The sequence below is a fragment of the Heliangelus exortis genome, chromosome 13, assembly GCF_036169615.1.
Source record: "Heliangelus exortis chromosome 13, bHelExo1.hap1, whole genome shotgun sequence".
Taxonomy (NCBI): Eukaryota; Metazoa; Chordata; class Aves; order Apodiformes; family Trochilidae; genus Heliangelus; species Heliangelus exortis.
Genome location: NC_092434.1, coordinates 18,403,253 through 18,426,608, shown reverse-complemented (window position 1 = coordinate 18,426,608; position 23,356 = coordinate 18,403,253). Strand labels below are relative to the sequence as shown.

Sequence of the window (23,356 nt, the reverse complement as noted above, 5' to 3'; positions counted from 1 at the left end):
GAGCAGGGAGCAGGGAGCAGGGAGCAGGGAGCAAGGAGCAGGGAGCAGGGAGCAGGGAGCAAGGAGCAGGGAGCAGGGAGCAGGGAGCAGGGAGCAGGGAGAAGGGAGCAAGGAGAAGGGAGCAGGGAGCAGAGAGCAAGGAGAAGGGAGCAAGGAGCAGGGAGCAAGGAGAAGGGAGCAGGGAGCAGGGAGCAAGGAGCAGGGAGCAAGGAGAAGGGAGAAGGGAGAAGGGAGCAGAGAGCAAGGAGCAGGGAGCAGGGAGAAGGGAGCAAGGAGAAGGGAGCAGGGAGCAGGGAGCAGGGAGCAGAGAGCAACCCTGGGAAAGGCCTGGGGGAAATCCTAGTGTCCCCGGGGCTGCTGCTGGGAGAGGAGCAGCACAAACTGCCCAGATTTCTGCTCTTGCTGAGCAGCTGCGGGGCTGCTGCAGCTCTGGTGGGAGCTGGCACACCCCACTCGTGTACCAGGACACGGCCACCTCCTGGGGACACTGCCACCTCCTGGGGACCCTCCCCAAAGGCTCAGAGCTGCGTGCACACCCCCCATGGGACAGGCAGAAGGAGGAGGAAAAGCTCAGGGGTGAGGAAACCAGAGAGCTCTGAGGAGCCACTGGCACAGCAGAGCTGAGCTGGGCACCCCGAGGCCCCTTCCCGGGAAAACCATTCCATGAAGATGCAATTACTGCAAAATAAATCGATGGGAACAGTGAGAGATAAAGACAAATCTACAAAGAGCTTCCCCCAGCCCTCCCCTCCAGGCTCAGCCACCTCCCCTGCCAGGCAGTCACAGAGGGGCAGTTCCCTGCTCCCTCCTCACCCCATTCCCTGCTCTCTGCTCTCTCCCATGAGTTGGGTCCCTCCAGAACTGCTCCAGTCTGGGTCCCCCACAGGTCCCTGCCAGCAGCCCTTGGGCTGCAGCCTCCTGCATCCAACCCTGCTGTCTGCAGGGCTCTTTCCCTTCCATTTTCCCCTTTACTCCTTTGTCCCACAGCTCTTGTGCAACATTTTTACCCTTTTTTAAAAAAAAACCACAGAGGTGCCACCAGTGTTGGTGCTGGGCCAGCACTGGGCCCATTTTGGAGCTGTCTGGGCCTGGCTGTCCCCTGCCCCACACCATTAACTCCATCTGAATCAACCTTCCCTCAGCACACAGGAGATTTCATCTCTCAATCCATCTTCAGTTATTGTTTGCCAATCCTCAGTGAAATTTATTTTTTTATAAAAGCACAGAGTCTGCTTTCCCCATTCCATGTACACCAGTGCAGCAGCTGTGCTGACAGAACCTCCTGACACAGCACACTGGGCTGGCAAGAGGGGACAAGACCCCACAGATCTGAAAGCCCCTTTCCCAGACAGATCCCAGACAGATTCCTGAATCCTGAGTCCCTTTTCTCATTTTGAGCACAACTTTTTCTCCTTTCAGCAAACACCTCACAGAGAGCACAGAGAGCACGACCACAGGAAAATATCCAGGAGGAACATTCTGACCAAGGCAGAGCTGCAGCCTCTCAGCTTCCTGGCAGAAGGAGCATGCACACCACACACAATACACACAATCTTTTATTTATCTGAGCTGTACAAGTATTTCAGCTTAATATAAAAAAGCCAAGACAGTCAAATTACTGTAATAACAGTTGGTGAGATGCAGCAGGCTGCTGGGAGAGACCCAGCCTCACCAGTTACTGGTTTTCCACCAGTAACCACAGAGAGCTGCTCCATGGAGAGCCACAGGCAGGCCCTGAGCCAGGCACCCCCCACCTGCAGGGCATCATTTGCAGGGGATCACTTTATTTCCACTCACAGCCACTGGGATCAGCAGCTTCCTGTACTCCAGAGGCAGGTAATGCTCTATCAGCACGTGCAGAGGCATCTTGTCTGTCACCAGCCCTTGTCTGAGTTCAAAAAGAGGAGAGCAGAGAAGAGATTTGTTAGGGACAAGTTGTTTCCACTCAAACTTAATGCCAGCACTGTTTTTTTTTTTTTCCCCTGATCTTGTAGAAAGATATAAAGCACTATTCAGCTGTACTTCCCTGTAGAAGAAACAGAAATACTGCTCTTCATGAACCAGGAATAATTCCTGTTCCCTTTATAAGGCACTGGAAAGGCACAAGGACCTCTAGAAAAAGCTAAAATAACCTGAGTACAGAACCCTCTCACCTGACCAGACCTCTGTGTCTCTCAGCCTGTTCATGCTCATTCCACCATGAAACGAGGTGGTAAAATGAAGATCTCCAGATCATCCCTTTCAAGCAGCTACAGCAGCTCCATTTAGACAGAACCAATGCTTTTCCTCAGACATGCCCTGCAAAAATCCCTCCAATGACTTCAGCACCACATCTGAAGCTCTTTCAGTGCTGACAAGGAACAACAAGATGGAAAAATGACTTCTGGATGAGGAACAATGAATTTGTTACAGGCCCCACAAAGCCTGACAGGAGGCTCCCAACCCAATAGCAAATCCCTTGTGTTTGGGTCCTGAGACAAAGTATATTCAGGCAGGAGGTGGAGCAGCTGAGGGAGCCCACAGCACACAGCAGCAGTGGAGAGGTTCTGAGAACAATTCCCCCAGGGGATTGGGTCAGGGGAACCCAGTCCTGAGGCTCCCTTCTTGCTCTGGAGAGGAACTGTGAGCTTGAGCCCCAAGCATCACACCTGCTGAGAGCCTCCCTGCCCATGCACCCCCTGAGCACTGCTGGAGGTGAAGAATAACCCTGCCTTTACCTTCTCATCAGAACCTCCAGGTCAGCCACCTCCACTGTCCTCCTCCCTGCATGCCTGGTGTAAGCTTCCAGATCACTGCTTAACTGCTTGAAGTACCTCTCAGAGCTGAAGGAAAATTGAGGAGGAAACAGATCAGGTTGGGTTCTCTAGGCCAAGGTTTTCCTCAGCTGCTCCCTCCCCAGCCCCCAGGAGAGAGGGCAGCTTCTCACCCAGGACAGCTGTGAAACAGCTGCACATCCAGCAACCAGAACCTCTCCCCAGATCCTACACATACAGGAACAGAAGTGAAAACACAGCAGCAAGGGCAGATGAAGACTTTTGGCTCTTGTGGTGACACAGTTAAGCTGCAGATTTTCCTCCTCTTATGGTGTCACTGCTAAAACCATTTTTTTGTTTGAACAACCAGATTTTACTCCTGAAGGTAACCTGTGGGTTCAGCTGTAACACTGCACAGCTGAAACAATTCCACTTGCCTGGCACGTGGCTCATTCTCCAGAGCCATCCCACTGAAGCAGAGCATTAATGACATTAATGTGCTGCTAATTACAGCAGACTGGGAACAGTACAATTTGCACTGGATGGGACAAAGCCCAGGAGCTCCTGTGAGACAATGCTGGTCACAGACACCCTCACAGCAGCCAAAAGCACCCAGCACATTTGTCCTCATTTTAATTAGGCCTTTAATTAGACTCTGCTCCTCCAGCTGAAGAGGGAGGGCTGTCCACTTGCCAGTGCCACTCCCAACAGGTTGGTTATTTCAGGAGAGAAAAGAATAAAAAAAAAAACCAAAAACCTAACAAGAATGGGAAGAGGAGCTCTTTGCTGTCACTTACCATTTTTCAACAATTCTGAATGCCTCTCTGGCCACTGGCATTTTCACATAATGTCTGAATATGTTCTTTATCAAACTGCTTGGTACTCCAGGCTCCCGGGTTTTCCTCTCTGGCTTTGCCTGCAGGGCAGACCTGTGGGGAGAGGGAAAAGGCACATCTGGAATGAAATACAGGGCAGAGGCTGAGTTCCTGCAAACCTCACACTGAACTGGAAGGGATAAGAGCTACCTCAAGCTCCTCATTCTTCCTCCCTCCCAGTTTTCCAAGTCCTCATGCCCATGAATGCAGTAACACCACACAAGGTGCTGGGAGAAGCAACCCAGGCTGTGATTTCTGTAAGTGCACTAGAATAATAATTAATACATAATTACAGAGGGGCACTCCTCATTGCAGCCCTGTAGTGTCACTCAGTGTCCTCCTCATGTCTGCAGGGTGCACTCAGCTGGTCTGTGCACAACCTGCTCTGTTGTCACACAACACCTCCACAGCAACTTTTATCCTCTCGTGCACACTCTGTTTGGGGAGTTTTTTCCTTAAACCAGACCAAGTGCCAAAGGAAACCATTTCTGTCCTCCACTCATCTCTGGTCAGAGCAGTAAGGGGGGTAAGAAGTGGGGTTTAGTGTTTATTGCTTCAATAAACAAAAGTTCAGTCACGGACTGGGAAATCCCTCTGGTTGCCCGGGGCCTCCTGTTAGTAGCCCTGATAAAGCACGTGGCTTCACTGCATTTCTTGTAAAGGGGTGACAAATGTAAACTGGAGTTATGCAGAGGACAGGTTCCCTTTCTGCCTCTAGGCAAGTTCCAGTTTATCCTCAGCACACAACCATGTCTGGCCTTAGGTTTCCAAAGTCAATATAAATTTGTCATTTCATGTGAGTGCTGGGATATAACCTGCAGCTGCCTCCCCACTGCAGGGACCTCTGCATCCCACCCTGGAGCTGGTGGCTCCACTGTAGCTCAGCAGCTGAAGAACTCCTAGGAGAACACTTTGGCCTTCAGCACAATAAAATATTACACGAATGATCACAGGAAAGACTTCAGGCACCAGATCTGCTCTGGGTGAACAGTGCCTTTCACTTGAGAGAACTCTTTATTCAGCTGCTCCAGTGGTGAATGAACTGAAGACTTGAGGGCTGCTGACTGCTTGCTACAGCTGCTGAAGCACAGAACTGACCAGGCTGACACCTCCCAACCCCCTCTGCCAGGCTGCTGGGGAGGTGGCTCCCTCTTACCTGGGGACTCTAGGTTTGGCAGGACTTGGAGCTGACAGCTTGGGAGCAGGAGGTTTTACTGGAGGTGGAGTCAGCAGTGAAGCTTTGAAGGCTGGGGCACGGACAAATGCAGGAGTCTTCATGGAAACCTCTGGGGAAAAGAAAAAAAAGGATGTGAGGAACTGAGCTCTGCTTTCAGACTCCTGTAATGCAGCAGAGAGAGCCCAATGAACCTGCTCTGCTCTGCTCTGCCAAACACCCAGCCTGGTGGCTTCCCCAGAGAGCAGAACCCTGCTCAGGGCTGAGGGCTGGGTAAGCCTGAGCAGCCAAGAAGCTGCAGCCTCTTTTCCAGAGAGAACTGGAGCCTGCAAGCTACTTGTTGCCATCCTGCTGACTGAGTGGCAAATTCTCCTGAAGACAGGGACAAGGAGATCAACAAAATCCTGTTATTGGGGTCAGTCTGAGCATCTCCCACATTTAAAGGTTTTCATGAACTCCCTTCAGCCCAGGCTCAGGTTGCAGTCAGTACCTCACCTCCCCTTTGCCATGAGCCACCCAGATCAGTTTCCTGCATCCCCTAACTTCACTCTGGAATTGTTCACTTCTTAGCAAGTGAGAGCAGGGAAGGAAACAACACTTCCAGAACAGAAACACTGAGCAGGTCGCTGCCTGGAAGAGGAGTGGCCATGGAGGGCTTCTTGCCTGACAGCTTCCCTTGCCAGGTGAGTGCAGGCCAGGAACCCAGCTCAGTTGGTCAAGGTGAATTCCCAACCCTGTCCCAGCAGGGATGAGCCCAGCCAGGAGAGGCCTCAGGTCCTGCTCAGGGTTAAAGCCAGGAGTCTCTCAGAGCAGGCAGGGCTGGCAGAACTACCACAGTTCCTCACATCCTTCTGAAGAAACACCATCATGAGCTGGAGGAGCAGGGCAAGAAACAAGCTGTCTGCATTTAGGCAGCTGCTCTATCACCAGAGGAACCCTCCCAGGCAGAGAAGAGGGAGAGGGGGGTTCAAATGAGAACAGATTTAATAAAATAATGCTAAAAATTTATTAATCCCCTCCTGCTATGAAATCCCAAGGTGCATGTGCTGTGAGCTGAGTGACCCCAGCAGTGAATGGCAGGAATCAGTCTGTGAGCTCCAGCAGGAGCAGTGCCAGCAAAGCTGTGGGGAGCAGGAGGCTGGGAAGGTGAGCACTGAGGAAGATGCTCAGCCTGGTTGGGTTGCCCTGGCTCTCACTACTCCTGCCCACAGCTCCTGGCCAGTGCAGAACTGCTGAGTTCACTGAGGGAACCCCATCCCGTGGCTGGCCACAAGCCACCAGGCTCTCACCACCTCTGTCCTCACAGAACCAGGTGCTGCAGCCTGCTCAAAGACTGCAGCTTCCCTAAAGAGAAAACTGGTTCTGTCATTCCACCCCAGCAAAACCAGCTGAGTGGTTTCTGAGGTTCCTTTTATTACAAGAATGTGAAATTCTTCATTTTTTCTTCCTGCCCTTCTCCAACGAGACCTCCCAGACTAGAGAGATCCTGCTCTTGCTGTTCCACATTATCTTTTTGTCCAGACCTTTCCATCTCTTCCTGCAGCTGTGTTAAACACAACCACACTGAGATGCCCTCACACTTCTCAGTTTTCACTGTGCTAACCCTGCACCAGCTCAGCTCCTGGGTTTGTGCTTTCCAGACTGCACCCATGCCCTGAGAGGCTCCCTGCAGCTGCCCACAGGGCCCCAAGTCCTGGCAGCTGGGTTCTTTCCACTTTTTTGTTTCAGGTGGGTGGTGCTCTGACACACTCAGACCAGTCCCCAGGACACCACTAAACCACATTTTGGGCCTTCTCAAACCTGTGATCACACAGAACTCAGTCTGCTGTTCATGTTCACCAAGTGCACAAGCACTTTTGGGGCAGCAGACTGCTGCAGTGTCTGCAGGACTGTTCAGAACTGGAGACTTCCTCTCAGCTTCCTGGGAAACCAGCCCATGCTGGTGGTGAACTGGGAAGGGGACCTGTGGCTACACATACAGAATGGGGGGTTCTAAAGTCAGTTCCAAGTCTGGAGTCCAAGTAAATGGGTGTGGAAACAGCTGCTCAGTGCTGAGACATGAAAAACCACCAGGAAGTCAGGAAGGAAGGAAAGCTAAGGAGGATATTCCTGTTCCACTGTATAAACCCACTGTGCTTATTTGTGCACCTCCACAACACAACAAGGTGATCCAGGTCCCTGAGGCACCTGATGAGCCAGTAACAATCTGGTAAGAGCAGCCAACACCTTCCCCTTGGAATATCTGATGGACCAAACTCTTCCTAACATCACTGATCTGGGCTGCTCCAGAATCAAGCACAAGATCAGAGGGAAGGACTCCAGCTGCCTTCTGCTGCAATGGTTTTACCTTCACTCTCAGGGTCTTCAGCTTCATTCTCAGTAGCCTCATCCTCCAGATCATCCAGTTCTATCATAACAGCCTGGTTCTCCAGCAGTTCAGCTGCTTCTTCATCACCTTCCTTCAGTGGCTTCAGCCCAGATTTTTCAGAAGGAAAAGCATGAGAATGCCTGTCCAGTCTTCCAGCTCCAACACCATCAAGCTCAGGCTCTGGATCTCCAAACCAGAAAAAACACATCACTGAAACAAGCACCACAGCCAAAATTTCAGAGCACTCTTAAGAACAAACCCCAGCTTTCCATCCCTGACATGGCTGTCACCTATTATATTCCATCTTCAAAGAGTTGGATGTCAACACTAAGCTAAACCACCAAGGAATCCCCAGCTTCTCCCTCTGCTACATGGAGGTTTGCAGAGGTCAAGAAAAACCAGGATTTGGTAATGTGGGGAAGCTCCCAAAATTTGAATGACATTTTCAGCTGAGCCACTTTTAGGTTATCTTCCTTTAATAGGACCTGTTAGCTCAAAAGCAGTCTGAACCAAAGCCTTTCTGCAGCATTTTGAACTTAAAAGACACAACAATTCAGAAAAAAAAAAAACTTGGGAACATCCTGATTTGCCAACTCTCAGGAGCTCTCCATATTTTATCCATCTTTGCCTGATTCTTGAACTTACATTACTCATTTGCAATTAAAAGATGTTTTCTACAATTATATATAAACTCAAGACTATTGCCAATATAATTTTTTTTCCTCATTTGAGCAGAGTGCAGTCTGTCAGCTCTAAAATGTCAAAATTAGTTTGGTATTTTCCCAGCATTTAGCCCAGATTCCAGAATGCAAACAAATTAATAAGTCTCTTTCTCAACACTGATGCCAAAAACACAGCTTGAGAGACAGTTTTAGCATTAGAAGTTGTCCTCACCAGCTCTGGGAGAGCTTTGGTGTTCCACACTGCCTTCTGCTGCTCTCTCCTCTTCTGCAGGGGACATTTCTGTGTTGGCTCTGGCATCCTGGGCCTCATGGATTTGTGATTCTGCATTTCTGGACAGTTTCTTCTCCAGATGTTCAGAATATCCAAGCTTTGCACGATGCTCTGCAGCTAAAATAAGAACTTGCATCAATCCTGCCTGCCAAAACCCCCACCCTACCACCAGCACACAGATTAACAGCTGCCAGCACTTATTCCTGGTGAATAAACTCAGCAGCAGCAGCCACAGGGAAGGGAAGGCACAGTAAGGGAAGCAGATGCAGTTCCCTCCCAATGCACTTCTCCTCTGTTTGCTCCACAGACCTCTCATCAGGGTCTGCACTGCATCCCAGGGAAGGAATTTGATTCACCAGGAGCAGAGCTCCTCCAGATCTGCCATCTCTGTGTCTGCTCTCTTTTGCTGATCATGTGGAAAACCAATTGTTATTTTTCTTTCATAATACCTGGAGTTTGTGGTCAGATTCTCCTCCACATTATCTCAGTTTTTCTGAGCAAACAACCCTGCAGGAGATGCACTGCATCACAGAAGAGGAGAGCACCTAGCAGTGGTTTTACCCATCTCTAGCAGGCAGGATGAGGAGAAATAACTGGACAAATGATTTCCAAGTCATTAACAAGTTACTGAGGTACTGGAAGAGTAGCTCAGTGCTCCTTTTCCCTGCAGACTAAACTCCCAGCCCATGTCTGTTGCCATGGAGCTCAGACACCCACAGGGAACCCTCAGAGTGTTTGGAGCCCCTGGCTGAGCCCAGAACCCAAAGCCATAAAAGTGGATTTTTAGCCATCCTCTCCAGTGACTGGGAGGTTTCACACAGTCTCACTACACAGGGTAAAACCTTGCCTTGAGTGAAGTGAAACATTAACCAGCTTTGTGGGGAGAAGACAAATGCTCAGCTCTCCATGAGAATAGACAGACAGACAGACAGACAGACAGGCACCAGTGAAGCTCCCACACAGCTGAATCCCTGCTGGGATGGAGTTCTTTAGCAGAGGAGTATCAGATGCTACTGAGACATTCAAGTTTGAATTTTTACTGATTCTTTCACCTGTTGACACACCCTGCCAGCTGGCAGTGCTGCTTGCTCCTCTCCAGCTGCTGGAGTGAGAGATCAGGGAGCAGCTTGTTTGCTGAGTCAGCTCTTCTATGCTACTCAAGCCTTTTCTTTTTGAACTTCTTATAGCTCACTCCCTCTGTCTTGCTTCCAGCCTAAGCAGTCCTTATTTTCAGTCATTCAATGTCCAGAAACTACTCCATGTATCTGATTATTGTTAATGGCAAAACTTTTTCTCTGCACCTTCTCTAGTTCTGTTAAACCCATTCAGAGAGGGAGAAGTCAGAGCTGCATGCAGAGGACAATCAAGTGCCAGGTCCTGCACTTTGGCCACAAGAACCCCATGGGGAGCTCCAGGCTGGGCACAGAGTGGCAGAAAGGGAGCTGGGAGTCTGGATTGCCAGGAAGCTGAAGAGGAGGCAGCAGTGTGCCCAGGTAGCCAAGAAGGCCAATGGCATCCTGGGCTGGCTCAGGAACAGCGTGGCCAGCAGGTCCAGGGAAGGGATTCTGCCCCTGTGCTCAGCCCTGGGGAGGCCACAGCTTGAGTCCTGTGTCCAGTTCTGGGCCCCTCAGCTCAGGAAGGAGCTTGAGGTGCTGGAGCAGGTCCAGAGAAGAGCAAGGAGGCTGGGAAGGGATCCAGCACAAGTCCTGTGAGGAAGGGCTGAGGGAGCTGGGGGTGTTGAGGCTGGAGAAGAGGAGGCTCAGGGGAGACCTCATCACTCTCTCCAACTCCCTGAAAGGAGGTTGGAGCCAGGAGGGGTTGGGCAGATATCAGTGGGACAAGAGGGCATGGACTAAAGAATTTTTTCCTAATATCCAACCTAAACCTCCCCTGGCAGAGCTGAAGCTCTGCCAGGGGAGGTTTAGGTTGGATATTAGGAAAGAATTCTTTGCAGAGAGGGTGATCAGGCATTGGAATGGGCTGCCCAGGGAAGGGGTGGATTCTCCATCCCTGGAGATATTTCCAAAGAGCCTGGATGTGGCACTCAGTGCCATGGGCTGGGAACCACGGGGGGAGTGGAGCAAGGGTTGGACTTGATGAGCTCTGAGGTCCCTTCCAACCCAGCTAATTCTATGATTCTATGATTTCCATGATGGAACAGTTGCCTCTGTGACACTCTTCCTTTCATAACATCTACAAATTGTTTGCTTTCCTGGCCACCTCCCAAGCTTTGAGCTGATGCTCAAACAATTGCAACAATCCAAGATCCCATTTCAACTTCATGCTCCAGGGGTGCACCCAGGTACAACAGGACAAAGGAATCAAGAGGTGAGAGGCCAGCAGCCTCACAGAGCTGTCGTGCAGAGGTGCCTGCCAGCTGCCACCTCAGGAACCACCCTGACAGAGCAGTTTCAGCCAAAAGGCTCTGTTATGATGAAAGGGCAGCATGACTGATCTTGCTGCAACACCTGGGAGACAGAAATATTCCTTACAGGCACTGTAAATACTCAGTCTGAAGTTCTAACAGCAAAACTGTTGACTGCTCAGTTTCCAGGCTTCCATAATGTAGCTCCTATCAAGCTCCAGGTGGAATTAAGCCTGGGGAAAGCAAAAACCAGGTGGCAATGATCTTCCCTCCTCTCCAGACACTGTCAAAGAAACAATGGGAAGGACCTGAAAAGGATCCTCAGCTGCTGTCTGAAAAAATATAATCCCCCAGAAGATGGGCAGGTGTGAGTGCACCTAGGCAAAGCTTTATGGAAGGAGTAACTCAGCACCTGGGCAGGTTTCTTATCATCTGATTCAAAGGAGAAAGGATTTTAGAGAAACCAGACTGTGGTTGAGAAAGCAGGGAAAGAGCACACAGCTGTGTCCCAGGAACAAGCAGCAGTGACAACCCTCACTGCTGAGGGGGGGAACCTTCAGGCCCCTGCTCAGTCCTGCAGGAAGAGAAAGGCCCACATGGCTTCAATAAACACAGCAGAAGATGAAAATGTGCATCAGCAAAAAGGGATTAGCCAGGGGTATCCCCTGCCACGAGGAAGCTTTTCCCCTCTCCTCCAGGAAGATGAGCAGCACCATGGACCTCATCCCCCTGAGCCAAGCAAACACTGCCAAGGAAGCAGAGGAGCAAGTCACAACACCTGCTGCAGCTACAGGAAAGCTGGAAGTGCCCAGGCTCTGATCACTGCAGCTACATCAACTCCAGCACCTGCTGCATAATAAAGTCTTATTTTATACTGCAAGTCACCTGAGAAACTCCTTACTTTTACTACTCTGCTGCTTTGAGACACTGAAAGGACACCTTGTCCTCTCTGAAAATCTCTTCCTGCTCCATTTGCTCAGTACCAGGCACCTTCACCTCCATCTGGCAGCGAATGGGACACAACTTCTCTCACCAACATGCTAAAAGCTCTCCCAGGCTTTAGGGTACCTGAGGATCCCAAATGTTTACTCGAGGTTCTGGATGGCAAAGAGCAGCTCCATCTATTAACAGCCAGCAATGGAGCACAGCACCAGGCTGCCAGGACCTTTTTAAACTTCCCTTTAGCTGAGAAATAAAACCCAGCCAAGCAGAGAGAGGAATGCACAGAAGAAAATGCTGAACCAGCTCAGGGAGTTCACATGGTACCTCAGGAACCAGCTGGAAAGGCCCTTGGAACTCTTTTTCAGCTCACACTGAGGAGCAGCAGTGACATCAGGTACCTTTGGTACCCCAGAACTCTGCAGCCACCAACCTGTGACATTCCTGCCTCCCAAACTCCAGCACTTTTAAGATACACTCTCACCTGGCCTCCTTTTCCCCTCATTTAATCCAGTCCCCTGCTCCACATCCTTAGCACTTTTCTCCACATTATCCATTTCCCCCAGTGGATTCTTCAGAGCAATGAAACTTTTTTTCTGTTCATCCCTTCCCTTGTCCTTTGAAAACTTTTCCCACCAAGCTTGCTACAGAAAACCTTCCAGAAAAAAAGGTTGGTGCAAGGCCTGACCAGCCAGTAACCAATTTTTTTAAGCCTTCTATGGCTTGAGGAGCACTGATTAAACAACCACCCTAAATACCATTTCTGTGGCCCTTTTGATAATAAAAACCCCTAAATGGGAAGGAAATGTTAGCTGTCCATACCTCAAGGAAAGCAGAACTAGTTCTGACTGAAGACCTGCATGAAGCTGTTCACCACAGCAGACCCTCTCCTGGCTTGCTGCCCCAAGGCCACCAAGCAAAATATTTTGGGGTTCCAATCATGCCTTGGAACCTGAGGAAAATGTGCTCCCTTTTATGTACCTAGGATTTATGGAGAAAAGAGTGCAGCAGGGATACCAAACATCAGGGGAAACCTGGCAAGTGACAGGACTTGCAGAGCACTCCAGGGTGACCAGGGAGGTGACCACCTCTGTCCAAGGGGCAGCAGTGAGCTGTGACACAGGGACAGCAGGGTCAAGCTCTGCACCAGTAACTCCCAGAGCCTCCTGGCTGTGTCTGCAACTCCTGCACATGATCTCCTTAGCTCACTGCATTGTCACCAGTTCACACTGCCCACTTCTGGGCTTCCCAGTATGGGAGAACTGGACACACTGGGGAGAGTCCAGTAAAGGGCCAGCAGGACAGTTAAGGGATTGGAGCATTTTTAAGGGATTGGAGCATTTCTCCTAGGAGGAAAGGCTGAAGGAGCTGTGGCTGTTCAGCCTGGAGAAGAGAAGGCTCAATACATGGAGGCACCTGAAGGGAGGGTGTGAACCAGAGTGAGCCAGGCTCTTCCAGTAGTGCCCAGTGCCAGGAGGGGCACGGACAGGCTCACAGGAGACTCTGTCCAAACAGAAGGAAAAACTTTTCCACTGTGAGGATGACTGAGCACTGGAATAGTCTGCCCAGAGTCTGCAGTCTCCATCCTTGGAGACACCCAGGTTATGCCACCTGGACACATCCTGGGCTCTAGGGTGGCTGTGCTTGAGCAGCAGGGCTGGAAAAAAGGACTTCCAGGGGTCCCTTCCTACCTGAACCATTCTGTGACTTCAGATAGTACCTGCTAAGCCCCAAGCCCTAACCCAGTACTCACTCCCATCCACCACCTCTTCTGAACCTGGAAGCTGTTCCATTGGGTTATCCTGCTGGGAATGATCCTTTTCATCTTGCTGCTCTGCAGGTGGTTGTGGAGATTCAGGAGTCATTTCACCAACATGTTTAAGATCAAGGATCAAGTCCTCAGAATAACTTCGGGTCCTTTTCTTATTTGTGCTCACACTGGATCCCAGGCTCTGCAGCCCTGCTTCCTCCTGAGCTGCAGCAGGACTCTCACTTCTCTGTGCTGAAGTTTTTGAATCCCACAGGTGTGATTCAGGAGGAGGGAGCTTATTTTGCTCGGGTTCATCAAACTGAGGCTCCACAAAGAGCTCTGTGTTACTCAGCACAATCTCTGCATCATTTGTCAGGAGGGCTGTTTGGATCCCTGATGCTGCTTCTGAGTCACCAAAACAGTCCTGTGCTGCTGAAAAAGTTTGAAACAAGTTTTATTTGAAAACCTGCTCACAGACACACTTTCATTACCAGCATTTGCTGGTCATTCCACCAGATTTTATTCCTCCTCCCCACCTCAAACACTGAAACCACACCAGCACACTCCAGTGCCCCTAACTTTCCCTACCAAGCCACCTCCCCAGTTCCCAGAGTGATGAACACAATCCCAAACAATCCCTGTGCTGTGATCACCAGACTGGGGGAAGCACATATTTAAGTGCACGGAATCAGAGCAACTGCAGCTCACCAAAGGAACCTGCTAGGAGCATTTATATCCTTAAAGAGACTTCAGCAACTGCTTCTAAAAAAAAGAATTAAAAAAAATCACCTTCCATAAGGCCCTCCCTCCCAAAACTGAAGTAACAACAGAAAAGAAACCTTTTCTCTTCAGGATGTTCTGCTCCACTCTGCCCTCAAAAGCCTCCACGTCGATGGCTTTGCGGTTCCTTGGCCTCCGGGCTAAACCTCTCTTTTCCACAGTGTCTGGGGGGATGAGGGACCCGACAGAGAGATGGAGAGATCTGGGAAAAGAAGGGAGGGAATCATTCCCTCCTTTCACCCTCAGGTGACACACATGGTGCCACTAACAGCAAGACATTTCCCAGACCATAGAAATCACAGAATCACAGAAAGTGAGGGGTTGGAAGGGACCTCAGGAGATCCTGGAGTCACCTCCAGCAGTCACACAGACACCTCCAGGGGGTTTTGAGACTCCACAACCCCCCTGGGCAGCCTGGGCCAGGGCTCCCTCACCCTCACCCTGGAAAAGTTTTTCCTTATATTTCTGTGGAAGCTCCTGTGCTCCAGTTTGTCCCCACTGCCCCTTGTCCTGTCACTGGACATCCCTGAGCAGAGCCTGGCCCCATCCTCCTGGCACTCACCCTTTCCATATTTATAAACATCACTGAGCTCACCCCTCAGCCTCCTCCTCTCCAAGCTGCAGAGCCCCAGCTCCCTCAGCCTTTCCTCCCCAGGAGATGTTCCACTCCCTTCAGCAGCTCTGTGCCTCTGCTCTGGGCTCTCTCCAGCAGTTCCCTCTCCTTCTGGAACTGAGGGGCCCAGAACTGGACACAACATTCCAGATGTGGCCTCACCAGGGCAGAGCAGAGGGGCAGGAGAACCTCTCCTGACCTCCTGACCACCCCCTCCTGATGCCCCCCAGGTGCCATTGGGCTTCTTGGCCACCAGGACACATTGTTGGCTCCTGGGCATCCATCCTTCCATCCCCCAGCACCCCCAGGGCCCTTTCCCCTTTGCTGCTCTCCAACAGCTCAGTCCCCACCCTGTCCTGGTCCCTGGGGTTGTTCTTTCCCAGATGTCAGACTCTCCACTTGCCCTTCTTGGAATTCATTCCATGTCTCCCTGCCCAACTCTCCAGCCTGTCCAGGTCCCTCTGGATGGCAGCACAGCCTCCTGGGGGGTCAGACACTCCTCCCAGCTTTGTGTCAGCAGCAAACTTGCTGATAGTGTCCTCTGTTATCTCATCCAGGTCATCAATAAATATATTTATATTTATAATATATAATGTTTAATATATTATATATAATATATATATTATAGAATATATTTATATTATCAATAAATACACTGAATGGGACTGGTCCCAGCACTGACCCTTGAGGGACTCCTCTAGAAACAGACTTCCAACTGGACTCCATCCCAGTCACTGCCCCTCTCTGACTCCTCTCCTTCCCCCAGCTCCTGACCCACCTCCCTGCCCCACCATCCAGGCCACCCTTGTTCAGTTTAGCTCCAAGGATGCCTCCCTGACATGCAGGCAGGCTGCATCTCCTGCTCTGCCATCCCCCACCCACCTGGTTCCATCCTCACAGAGGCTCTCAGCTTGCTCAGACACGAGTGTCCCTCAGCACAGCCAGGAGACTGCTCCTTGTCCTTGATGTGCCTGAGACAGCACCAAGACTGAGCTGTTCCATCACCTTCCCAGGGATGGAGGGGAGGCTGCCTGCTCTGCAGTTACCTGGCTCCTCTTTCCTGAAGCCTGGAGTGACATTTGTTTTCCTCCAGTCCTCAGCCACCTCTCCTGTTCCCGAGGACTTCCCAAAGATGATGGAGAGCAGCCAGCAGTGACACCCACCAGTTCCCCCAGCACCCCTGGGTGCATCGCATCAGGATTTATGGCTGTCCAGCCTCATTAGCTGGCCCCTAACCCAGCCTCATCAGCCAAGCCAAACTCCCCCTTTACCCTGACTCCTCAGCTCCTCAGGGGCTCCTGAGGATCCCCCAGCAGTGTACACAGAGGCAAAGAAGGGGTTCAGCACTTCCACCTCCTCTGTATCCCCTCTCACCAGGGCACCACCCCCTTCAGCAGGGGCCTAACACCACAGGCACTGCAGTTTTAGCTGCTATAGATCTGAAGAAGCCCTTCTTGTTCTCCTAATCCCTTCTTAGCTAGGAGGAATTTCCCCCAAAAAAACCAACAAACCCTTGAAGATTATGTGTACTTGAAACAAAGAGTTTCATTCTGTCTCATCACCTAACCTCAGGAGATGCCTCAGATCAGGACACTGCTGACAGCCTCCAGACAGATGCAGCTGATGTCAGGAGTCAGTGAGCAGGCAGCAATAATACTCTGAGGTGTTTTGTGTCCTGATTTATCACTGGAAACATGAGAAGAAAAGGAATGATCCCAATAAGGAGCAGAGGCAGCAATACACCCTGAACCCCCCTGGGAAATCAGAGCAGGGACACTTTGTGAAAATCTCACACCTGCAAACTCCACACCCAGCACGGGAGGTGACTGTGCCCCTGCCAGCAGAGCTCTCAGCCCAGGGACCCCACTGCTCTTCACACCTCCTGAGTTAGGGCACCCCAAGTTCAAACTCACCGAGCCAAACCAGTGCTGTCCAACGTTGAGCAACCTGCAAAGCAGATTTGTGACTCATTAGCTGAGAAATCACCCCCTGCACAACACCCTGCAGGCTCCTCCTCCTGCTACAGGCAGCTCTGGTACAGCCCACGAGCACACAATGAGGTGACAGCTTCACCCTACAGTTTCTTGCCTGTGTTTCAGAAGTGGCTATTGGATTCTAGTCAGTTTTAAAAGGATAATAAAACAGTTTGACACATATTCTCACATTGTAATTCTAATTTTATCACATTAACAAGCTCCTAGGCTATGGCCTCAGCCACAGCCACCATCTGGCACTCCAATCATCAGTAATCAGTAAATCTGGCAGCTTTAGGAGGACAGGGAACTGCCCCATGGACTGTAACTCCAACCTGTTCCACTCCCAAAGTCCCCAAAATCCAAAAGCAGATCTGCAAAGCAGTGAGATGATCACCCAGCACCAGAAAACAGCAGAGCACACCCCCTCTGCTGTCACAGAGCTGCCAGCCCCTCTGCAGAGCACATTCAGAGCAGAGATCAGGCTGCAGGAAGGTGATGTTTTGACCACAACTGGCTCCAGATTAAAGCACCCAAACCCAGGTGTCTGTGTCCCTAAGGATATCCAAGCAGCACAATTAATCAAATGCAGGTGTCTGCTTCTGGCTGAGCTGAATCACCCTGCACTGATTACATCTCCCCCAACCTGCCAGAGGACTTCAGGCACCTCATGCACACAGGCACAGAGCCTTTTACCTGGGCCCTGAGGCACCTGTGTCTGTCATTTGGAGCTCAACCCCACCCAGGAGTTCTCCTCCTCTTGCTGCTGCCAACAGGGTGTGCAAACTGAGGGGGTTTATCTGTCTCTGTGCTGAACTGCAACTTAAGTAAGAGTTATAGTTGCCAAACTTGCAAATTTCTGTTTAAAGGGAAGAGTTACTCCAATAAAAAACAAGACCCTCTTTTCTGAGGGTCTATTTCATTTATTTCTATTATTTGTTATTTTTTATTATTTATTTCTATTTACTATTTCATGTAATTGCAACAAAAAGTAAGCAGCTTGTTCAAGTGTCTGGAACTGAGGGGCAGACAGGGATGGCTTCCACAGGAGACACTTGAAAACTCAAAGTGCACCAAGTTGGAAATTCAACTGTCAACAAGTTATGTACAGTGAGGGCAGAGCCTAAACTTGGCTCAAAAAAACCCAAAAAACCCAAAAAAACCCCTCAGACTTATTTTACATTTGATAGGAGGGGCTTTTATCTCCTTTGCTATCCCTTTGCCCAGGACATTGCAGTCTTGCTGCCCAGCTGGGAAATCACTCAGAGCTGAACTCCAGCAGATGAAAACCAGCAAAGAGCAAGAGCAGTTCTGCCCCAGGTGGTTCTGCCTGCAGCCTCACCTTGTTTCTGGGGAAGCCATTTCTCTGCTGCTCTCTCAAACTCAGAAATGCTGAGTTTCTTTCTCTTCTTGGTCATATGGAAGGTGGCAACTGATGTGTTCTCAGGAACGAGGTCTGGCAGCTGCATCTCACCCCTACAACACAAACCAGCCCTTAACAAAGGACATCATCATCATCATCATCATCATCACCACCACCCCTCAGCAACCCCAGAGGTCCCTGTAACATGGCTGAAAAGCAGATTATGATGATTTGTAATAATTGATAAACTCAGTGATAAACTCAATGATCAACTCAGTGATCAACTCAGTGCTCAACTCAGTGATCAACTCAGTGCTCAACTCAGTGCTCAACTCAGTGCTCAACTCAATGATCAACTCAATGATCAACTCAGTGATCAACTCAATGATCAACTCAGTGATCAACTCAATGATCAACTCAGTGATCAACTCAATGATCAACTCAGTGCTCAACTCAGTGATCAACTCAGTGCTCAACTCAGTGCTCAACTCAGTGATCAACTCAATGATCAACTCAGTGATCAACTCAATGATCAACTCAGTGATCAACTCAGTGATCAACTCAGTGATCAACTCAGTGATCAACTCAATGATCAACTCAGTGCTCAACTCAGTGCTCAACTCAGTGCTCAACTCAGTGCTCAACTCAGTGCTCAACTCAGTGATCAACTCAGTGATCAACTCAGTGATCAACTCAATGATCAACTCAGTGATCAACTCAGTGATAAACTCAGTGATAAACTCAGTGATAAACTCAGCAGCTGCAGGAGTTCTCCTACTAAACCAAAGTAAATTTCTCAAAAAAGATTCAAAACTTGAGTTCAAAACAAGGGCTGAGGAAGGTCAGGCTAGAACAGGACCTTGGACATCCCCAGGCCCTGGAGCTCTGCTCTCCTGCCAGCACACAGCAGCAGTTAAGTTTGTCACTGGGAAACATTCAGTACCACAGCACACACTGACACACAGAATGTCCCAGGCAGGCACAGGAGGATCAAAAAACGAGCTGGAGACATTTTCCTCACTATATTATGAGCATAATGTGCACCTGAGCTTGTAAGGGACCCACTTGTAATGGGGAACAGACAGGAGGCAGCAGGGAGGAAGATGCTCACAGCCCTCCCCCAGCTCCCCCAGCCCTCTTCAGGTGTGGGAAAGCTGCTGGAGCCTCCTCTTCTCCAGGCTGAACAACCCCAATCCCTCAGCCTGGCTTCCCAGGGAGCTGCTCAGCCCTCTGAGCATTTCAGTGGCTCTGCTCTGGACACCTTCCAGGAGCTCTGTGTCCTTCTGCTCTTGGGGACTCCAGAACTGGACCCAGCACTGCAGGGGGGGTCTGAGCAGAGCAGAGCAGAGCAGAGCAGAGCAGAGCAGAGCAGAGCAGAGCAGAGGGGCAGATGGAAGCTGAACATGAACAAAATCAGCTGTCACCTGCCCAAACCTCACCTGCACACCCCACAGGCAGCAGGTCAGCACCAGCACCCCAAACAAGGACAACCAAGGAGCTGCATCAGAGAGAGAGAAGTGACAGCAGCTTCTGGTCTGCTGTATGACACCCCTGAAGTGACTGTGACACCCCAGCAGTGACTGTGACACCTCTGCAGTGACTGTGACACCCCTGCAGTGACTGTGACACCCCTGCAGTGACTGTGACACCCCAGCAGTGACTGTGACACCCCTGCAGTGACTGTGACACCCCTGCAGTGACTGTGACACCCCTGCAGTGACTGTCACACCCCAGCAGTGACTGTGACACCTCTGCAGTGACTGTGACACTCCTGAAGTGACTGTGACACCCCTGCAGTGACTGTGACACCTCTGCAGTGACTGTGACATCCCAGCAGTGACTGTGACACCCCAGCAGTGACTGTGACACCTCTGCAGTGACTGTGACACCCCAGCAGTGACTGTGACACCCCAGCAGTGACTGACACCTCTGCAGTGACTGTGACACCCCTGCAGTGACTGTGACACCCCAGCAGTGACTGTGACACCCCAGCAGTGACTGACACCTCTGCAGTGACTGTGACACCCCTGCAGTGACTGTGACACCCCAGCAGTGACTGTGACACCTCTGCAGTGACTGTGACACCTCTGCAGTGACTGTGACACCTCTGCAGTGACTGTGACACCCCTGCAGTGACTGTGACACCCCAGCAGTGACTGACACCTCTGCAGTGACTGTGACACCCCTGCAGTGACTGTGACACCCCAGCAGTGACTGTGACACCTCTGCAGTGACTGTGACACCCCTGCAGTGACTGTGACACCTCTGCAGTGACTGTGACACCTCTGCAGTGACTGTGACACCCCTGCAGTGACTGTGACACCTCTGCAGTGACTGTGACACCTCTGCAGTGACTGTGACACCCCAGCAGTGACTGTGACACCTCTGCAGTGACTGTGACACCCCAGCAGTGACTGTCACACCCCAGCAGTGACTGTGACACCTCTGCAGTGACTGTGACACCCCTGCAGTGACTGTGACACCTCTGCAGTGACTGTGACACCCCAGCAGTGACTGTGACACCCCAGCAGTGACTGTGACACCTCTGCAGTGACTGTCACACCCCTGCAGTGACTGTCACACCCCTGCAGTGACTGTCACACCCCTGCAGTGACTGTCACACCTCTGCAGTGACTGTGACACCCCAGCAGTGACTGTGACACCCCTGCAGTGACTGTGACACCCCTGCAGTGTCCATACTCAGCCTGCAGCCTTGGGGCAATCCAAAAACTTCTATTTTAATATCTCTCCCTGACAGCTAAAAAAAAAAGGAGGCTTCCACCAGGAGACTTACTGTACCCAGCAATTCCACACTAAAAAGATACAAAAAGTCTGCATTTTAGAAGGGGGACCAAGCACAAAGCCACAGAATTCTGTATTCAGTCTCCCAGCCCCATGGAGAGACATTTCTGAAAATCCCACCTGGGAGAACACAATCCCAAACATGGAAAGAGAAGCAAAGAAATCCTCCTCACAGGGAGTTAGCTCTTCCTGCCCATGGGAAAAGGAAAAATTAAAAAAAAAAAGTTCCTTACGTGTTAGAAATCCTCTTGGAGGGCAGCTCTGACTGAGATTCTTCTGTTTCTTCATGCTGAGGTGTCTGAGGTGCCAGTGGGGAGACCTGAGGTTCTGTCAGCAAAATAAAACATTTCCTTACCATGATTCAACCCAGTCACAGTGCTAACATGAAATGAATCATGGAATGGGCTGGGTTGGAAGGGACCTCAGAGCTCCTCAAGTCCAACCCTTGCTCCACTCCCCCCGTGGTTCCCAGCCCATGGCACTGAGTGCCACATCCAGGCTCTTTGGAAATATCTCCAGGGATGGAGAATCCACCCCTTCCCTGGGCAGCCCATTCCAATGTCTCATCACCCTCTCTGCAAAGAATTCTTTCCTAATATCCAACCTAAACCTCCCCTGGCAGAGCTCCAGCTCTGCCAGGGGAGGTTTAGGTTGGATATTAGGAAAAAATTCTTTAGTCCGTGCCCTCTTGTCCCACTGATATCTGCCCAACCCCCCCCTGGCTCCAACCTCCTTTCAGGGAGTTGGAGAGAGTGATGAGGTCTCCCCTGAGCCTCCTCTTCTCCAGCCTCAACACCCCCAGCTCCCTCAGCCCTTCCTCACAGGACTTGTGCTGGATCCCTTCCCAGCCTCCTTGCTCTTCTCTGGACCTGCTCCAGCACCTCAAGCTCCTTCCTGAGCTGAGGGGCCCAGAACTGGACACAGGACTCAAGCTGTGGCCTCCCCAGGGCTGAGCACAGGGGCAGAATCCCTTCCCTGGACCTGCTGGCCACGCTGTTCCTGAGCCAGCCCAGGATGCCATTGGCCTTCTTGGCCACCTGGGCACACTGCTGCCTCCTCTTCAGCTTCCTGGCAATCCAGACTCCCAGGTCCCTTTCTGCCACTCTGTGCCCAGCCTGGAGCTCCCCATGGGGTTGTTGTGGCCAAAGAGCAGGACCCGGCACTTGGAATGTTGAACCTCATCCCCTTGGGATCAGCCCAACTCTCCAGTCTGTCCAGGTCCCTCTGCAGAGCCCTCCTGCCTTCCAGCTGATCCACACTTCCCCCCAGCTTGGTGTCATCTGTGAATTTGCTGATGATGGACTCAATCCCCTCATCTAAATCATCAATAAAGATATTGAACAGCTCTGGGCCCAACACTGATCCCTGGGGGACACCACAGCCACCAACTGAAGGTCAGTCTGCACTGCCTTCTGTCAGTGCCACCTCTGAATGGGTTACAGCAGCCCCAGTGTGTGGCTCTGCAGCCCCCACGGGATCCCCCACCTGGCTGCACCATGGTTTGCCCACCAGGCTCTGAAGATTCAGTGCAGGGGATTTTCAAAGCTCTGATTTCACCAGTGCCAACCTGGTGTGAGCCAGAGCTGTGTCTGCCACTGCCCCCACCCCTCTTCCAGAGGAACCAGTTACACAGTGACCTGGATTTCTGTGCTGCACAACACAAATCACTCCAGCTGGGAGCTCCCAGCTCCCCCCAGGACTTTTTCCTTCTCTTTTCCTGGAATACTCACGGGTCTGGATGATTCTCTTGAGCATAACCCGTGGGGTGTCATGGTCAGGTTCTGGGAACAGAGGGAGCCTCTGCTTTGCCAAGGTGCCTCTGCCAGCTCTGTTCTCCTTTCCTGCATGAGACACGGGCTGAAGGGAGAAATCAGGGAAGAGCAGCTCAAAAATCAGTTTCATCAGGAGGGATGAACCGAAGCCACTCCTCATCTGACAAAAATCAGCGTCAGGGAACACAAAACGTTTCCCAAATTCCCCAAAAGCAAGGGCGCAGAGCTGCTTTTGAGGAATGCTGCCTCTGGGGGCAGAAGGGCACTGAGGGGGGGGTGTGGGTCCCACCCGGGGGGCTGCATGCAACAGCACCCTGAGGCACCGCCCTCACAGCCCCGAGCAGAACGGCCCGAACCGGAGAACCGGGAGGAGCAGATCCCGGGGGCAGAGGAGGGGGAACAGATCCCGGGGGCAGCGGGCTCCCTGCTGACCCCGAAATCCGGGAGTTTCGCCCCATTTTCCAGGCCTTCAGGCGAACGCGAGCGAGGCAGCGTCCCCCGCCCGCCGGGCCCGCCCTCCCTCAGGGGGCTCGGTTCTCCCTCACGCTGAACGGGACGGGACGGGCAGCGCCCGCCGGCGCAGCGGGGCCCGACACCGAGTCATCTCATCCCGTGCCGTGCCGCACCTTGCCGGCGGTCCGGGCCGTGGCTGTGGCGCTGCGGCGGTTCCGGTTCGGTGCGGGCCTCTGGGCCATGGCGGGACCGGAGCAGCCCCGCGCGCGGGTAACGGCCGCAACGCCTCTCGCGAGAGCCCCACGCGCCGCCTGACGGGAGGGGGCGTGGCCGGGCGGGTGAGGGCGCGGCCGGGTGGGTGGGACCGGAGGCGTGGTCTGGCGGGTGGGTGGGGCGTGGGCGTGGCCGGGCGGGGGGGTGTG

General features: G+C 51.7%; 1 protein-coding gene across 4 annotated transcripts; it reads right to left on the bottom strand.

The window, feature by feature from the left end:
• Positions 1-1,429: 1,429 nt before the first annotated feature.
• CENPT (centromere protein T) lies at positions 1,430-23,262 on the bottom strand. Of its 4 annotated transcripts, none has more exons than XM_071757239.1 (13): positions 23,108-23,262; positions 22,440-22,566; positions 20,943-21,036; positions 17,887-18,020; positions 16,485-16,518; positions 14,018-14,160; positions 13,182-13,610; positions 8,065-8,241; positions 7,150-7,350; positions 4,785-4,914; positions 3,551-3,682; positions 2,718-2,822; positions 1,430-1,888 (listed from the first exon to the last, which is right to left on the bottom strand). In XM_071757239.1, the coding sequence occupies exons 1-13, from the start codon at positions 23,174-23,176 to the stop codon at positions 1,765-1,767; spliced, it is 1,899 nt and encodes a 632-aa protein (XP_071613340.1). In that variant the 5' UTR covers positions 23,177-23,262; the 3' UTR covers positions 1,430-1,764. The 4 variants fall into 4 exon arrangements, with proteins under 4 accessions (XP_071613340.1, XP_071613342.1, XP_071613343.1 ...); XM_071757241.1 differs by having other exon boundaries at positions 13,182-13,607; XM_071757242.1 differs by having other exon boundaries at positions 1,431-1,888; positions 13,206-13,610.
• Between the last annotated feature and the right edge of the window lie 94 nt (positions 23,263-23,356).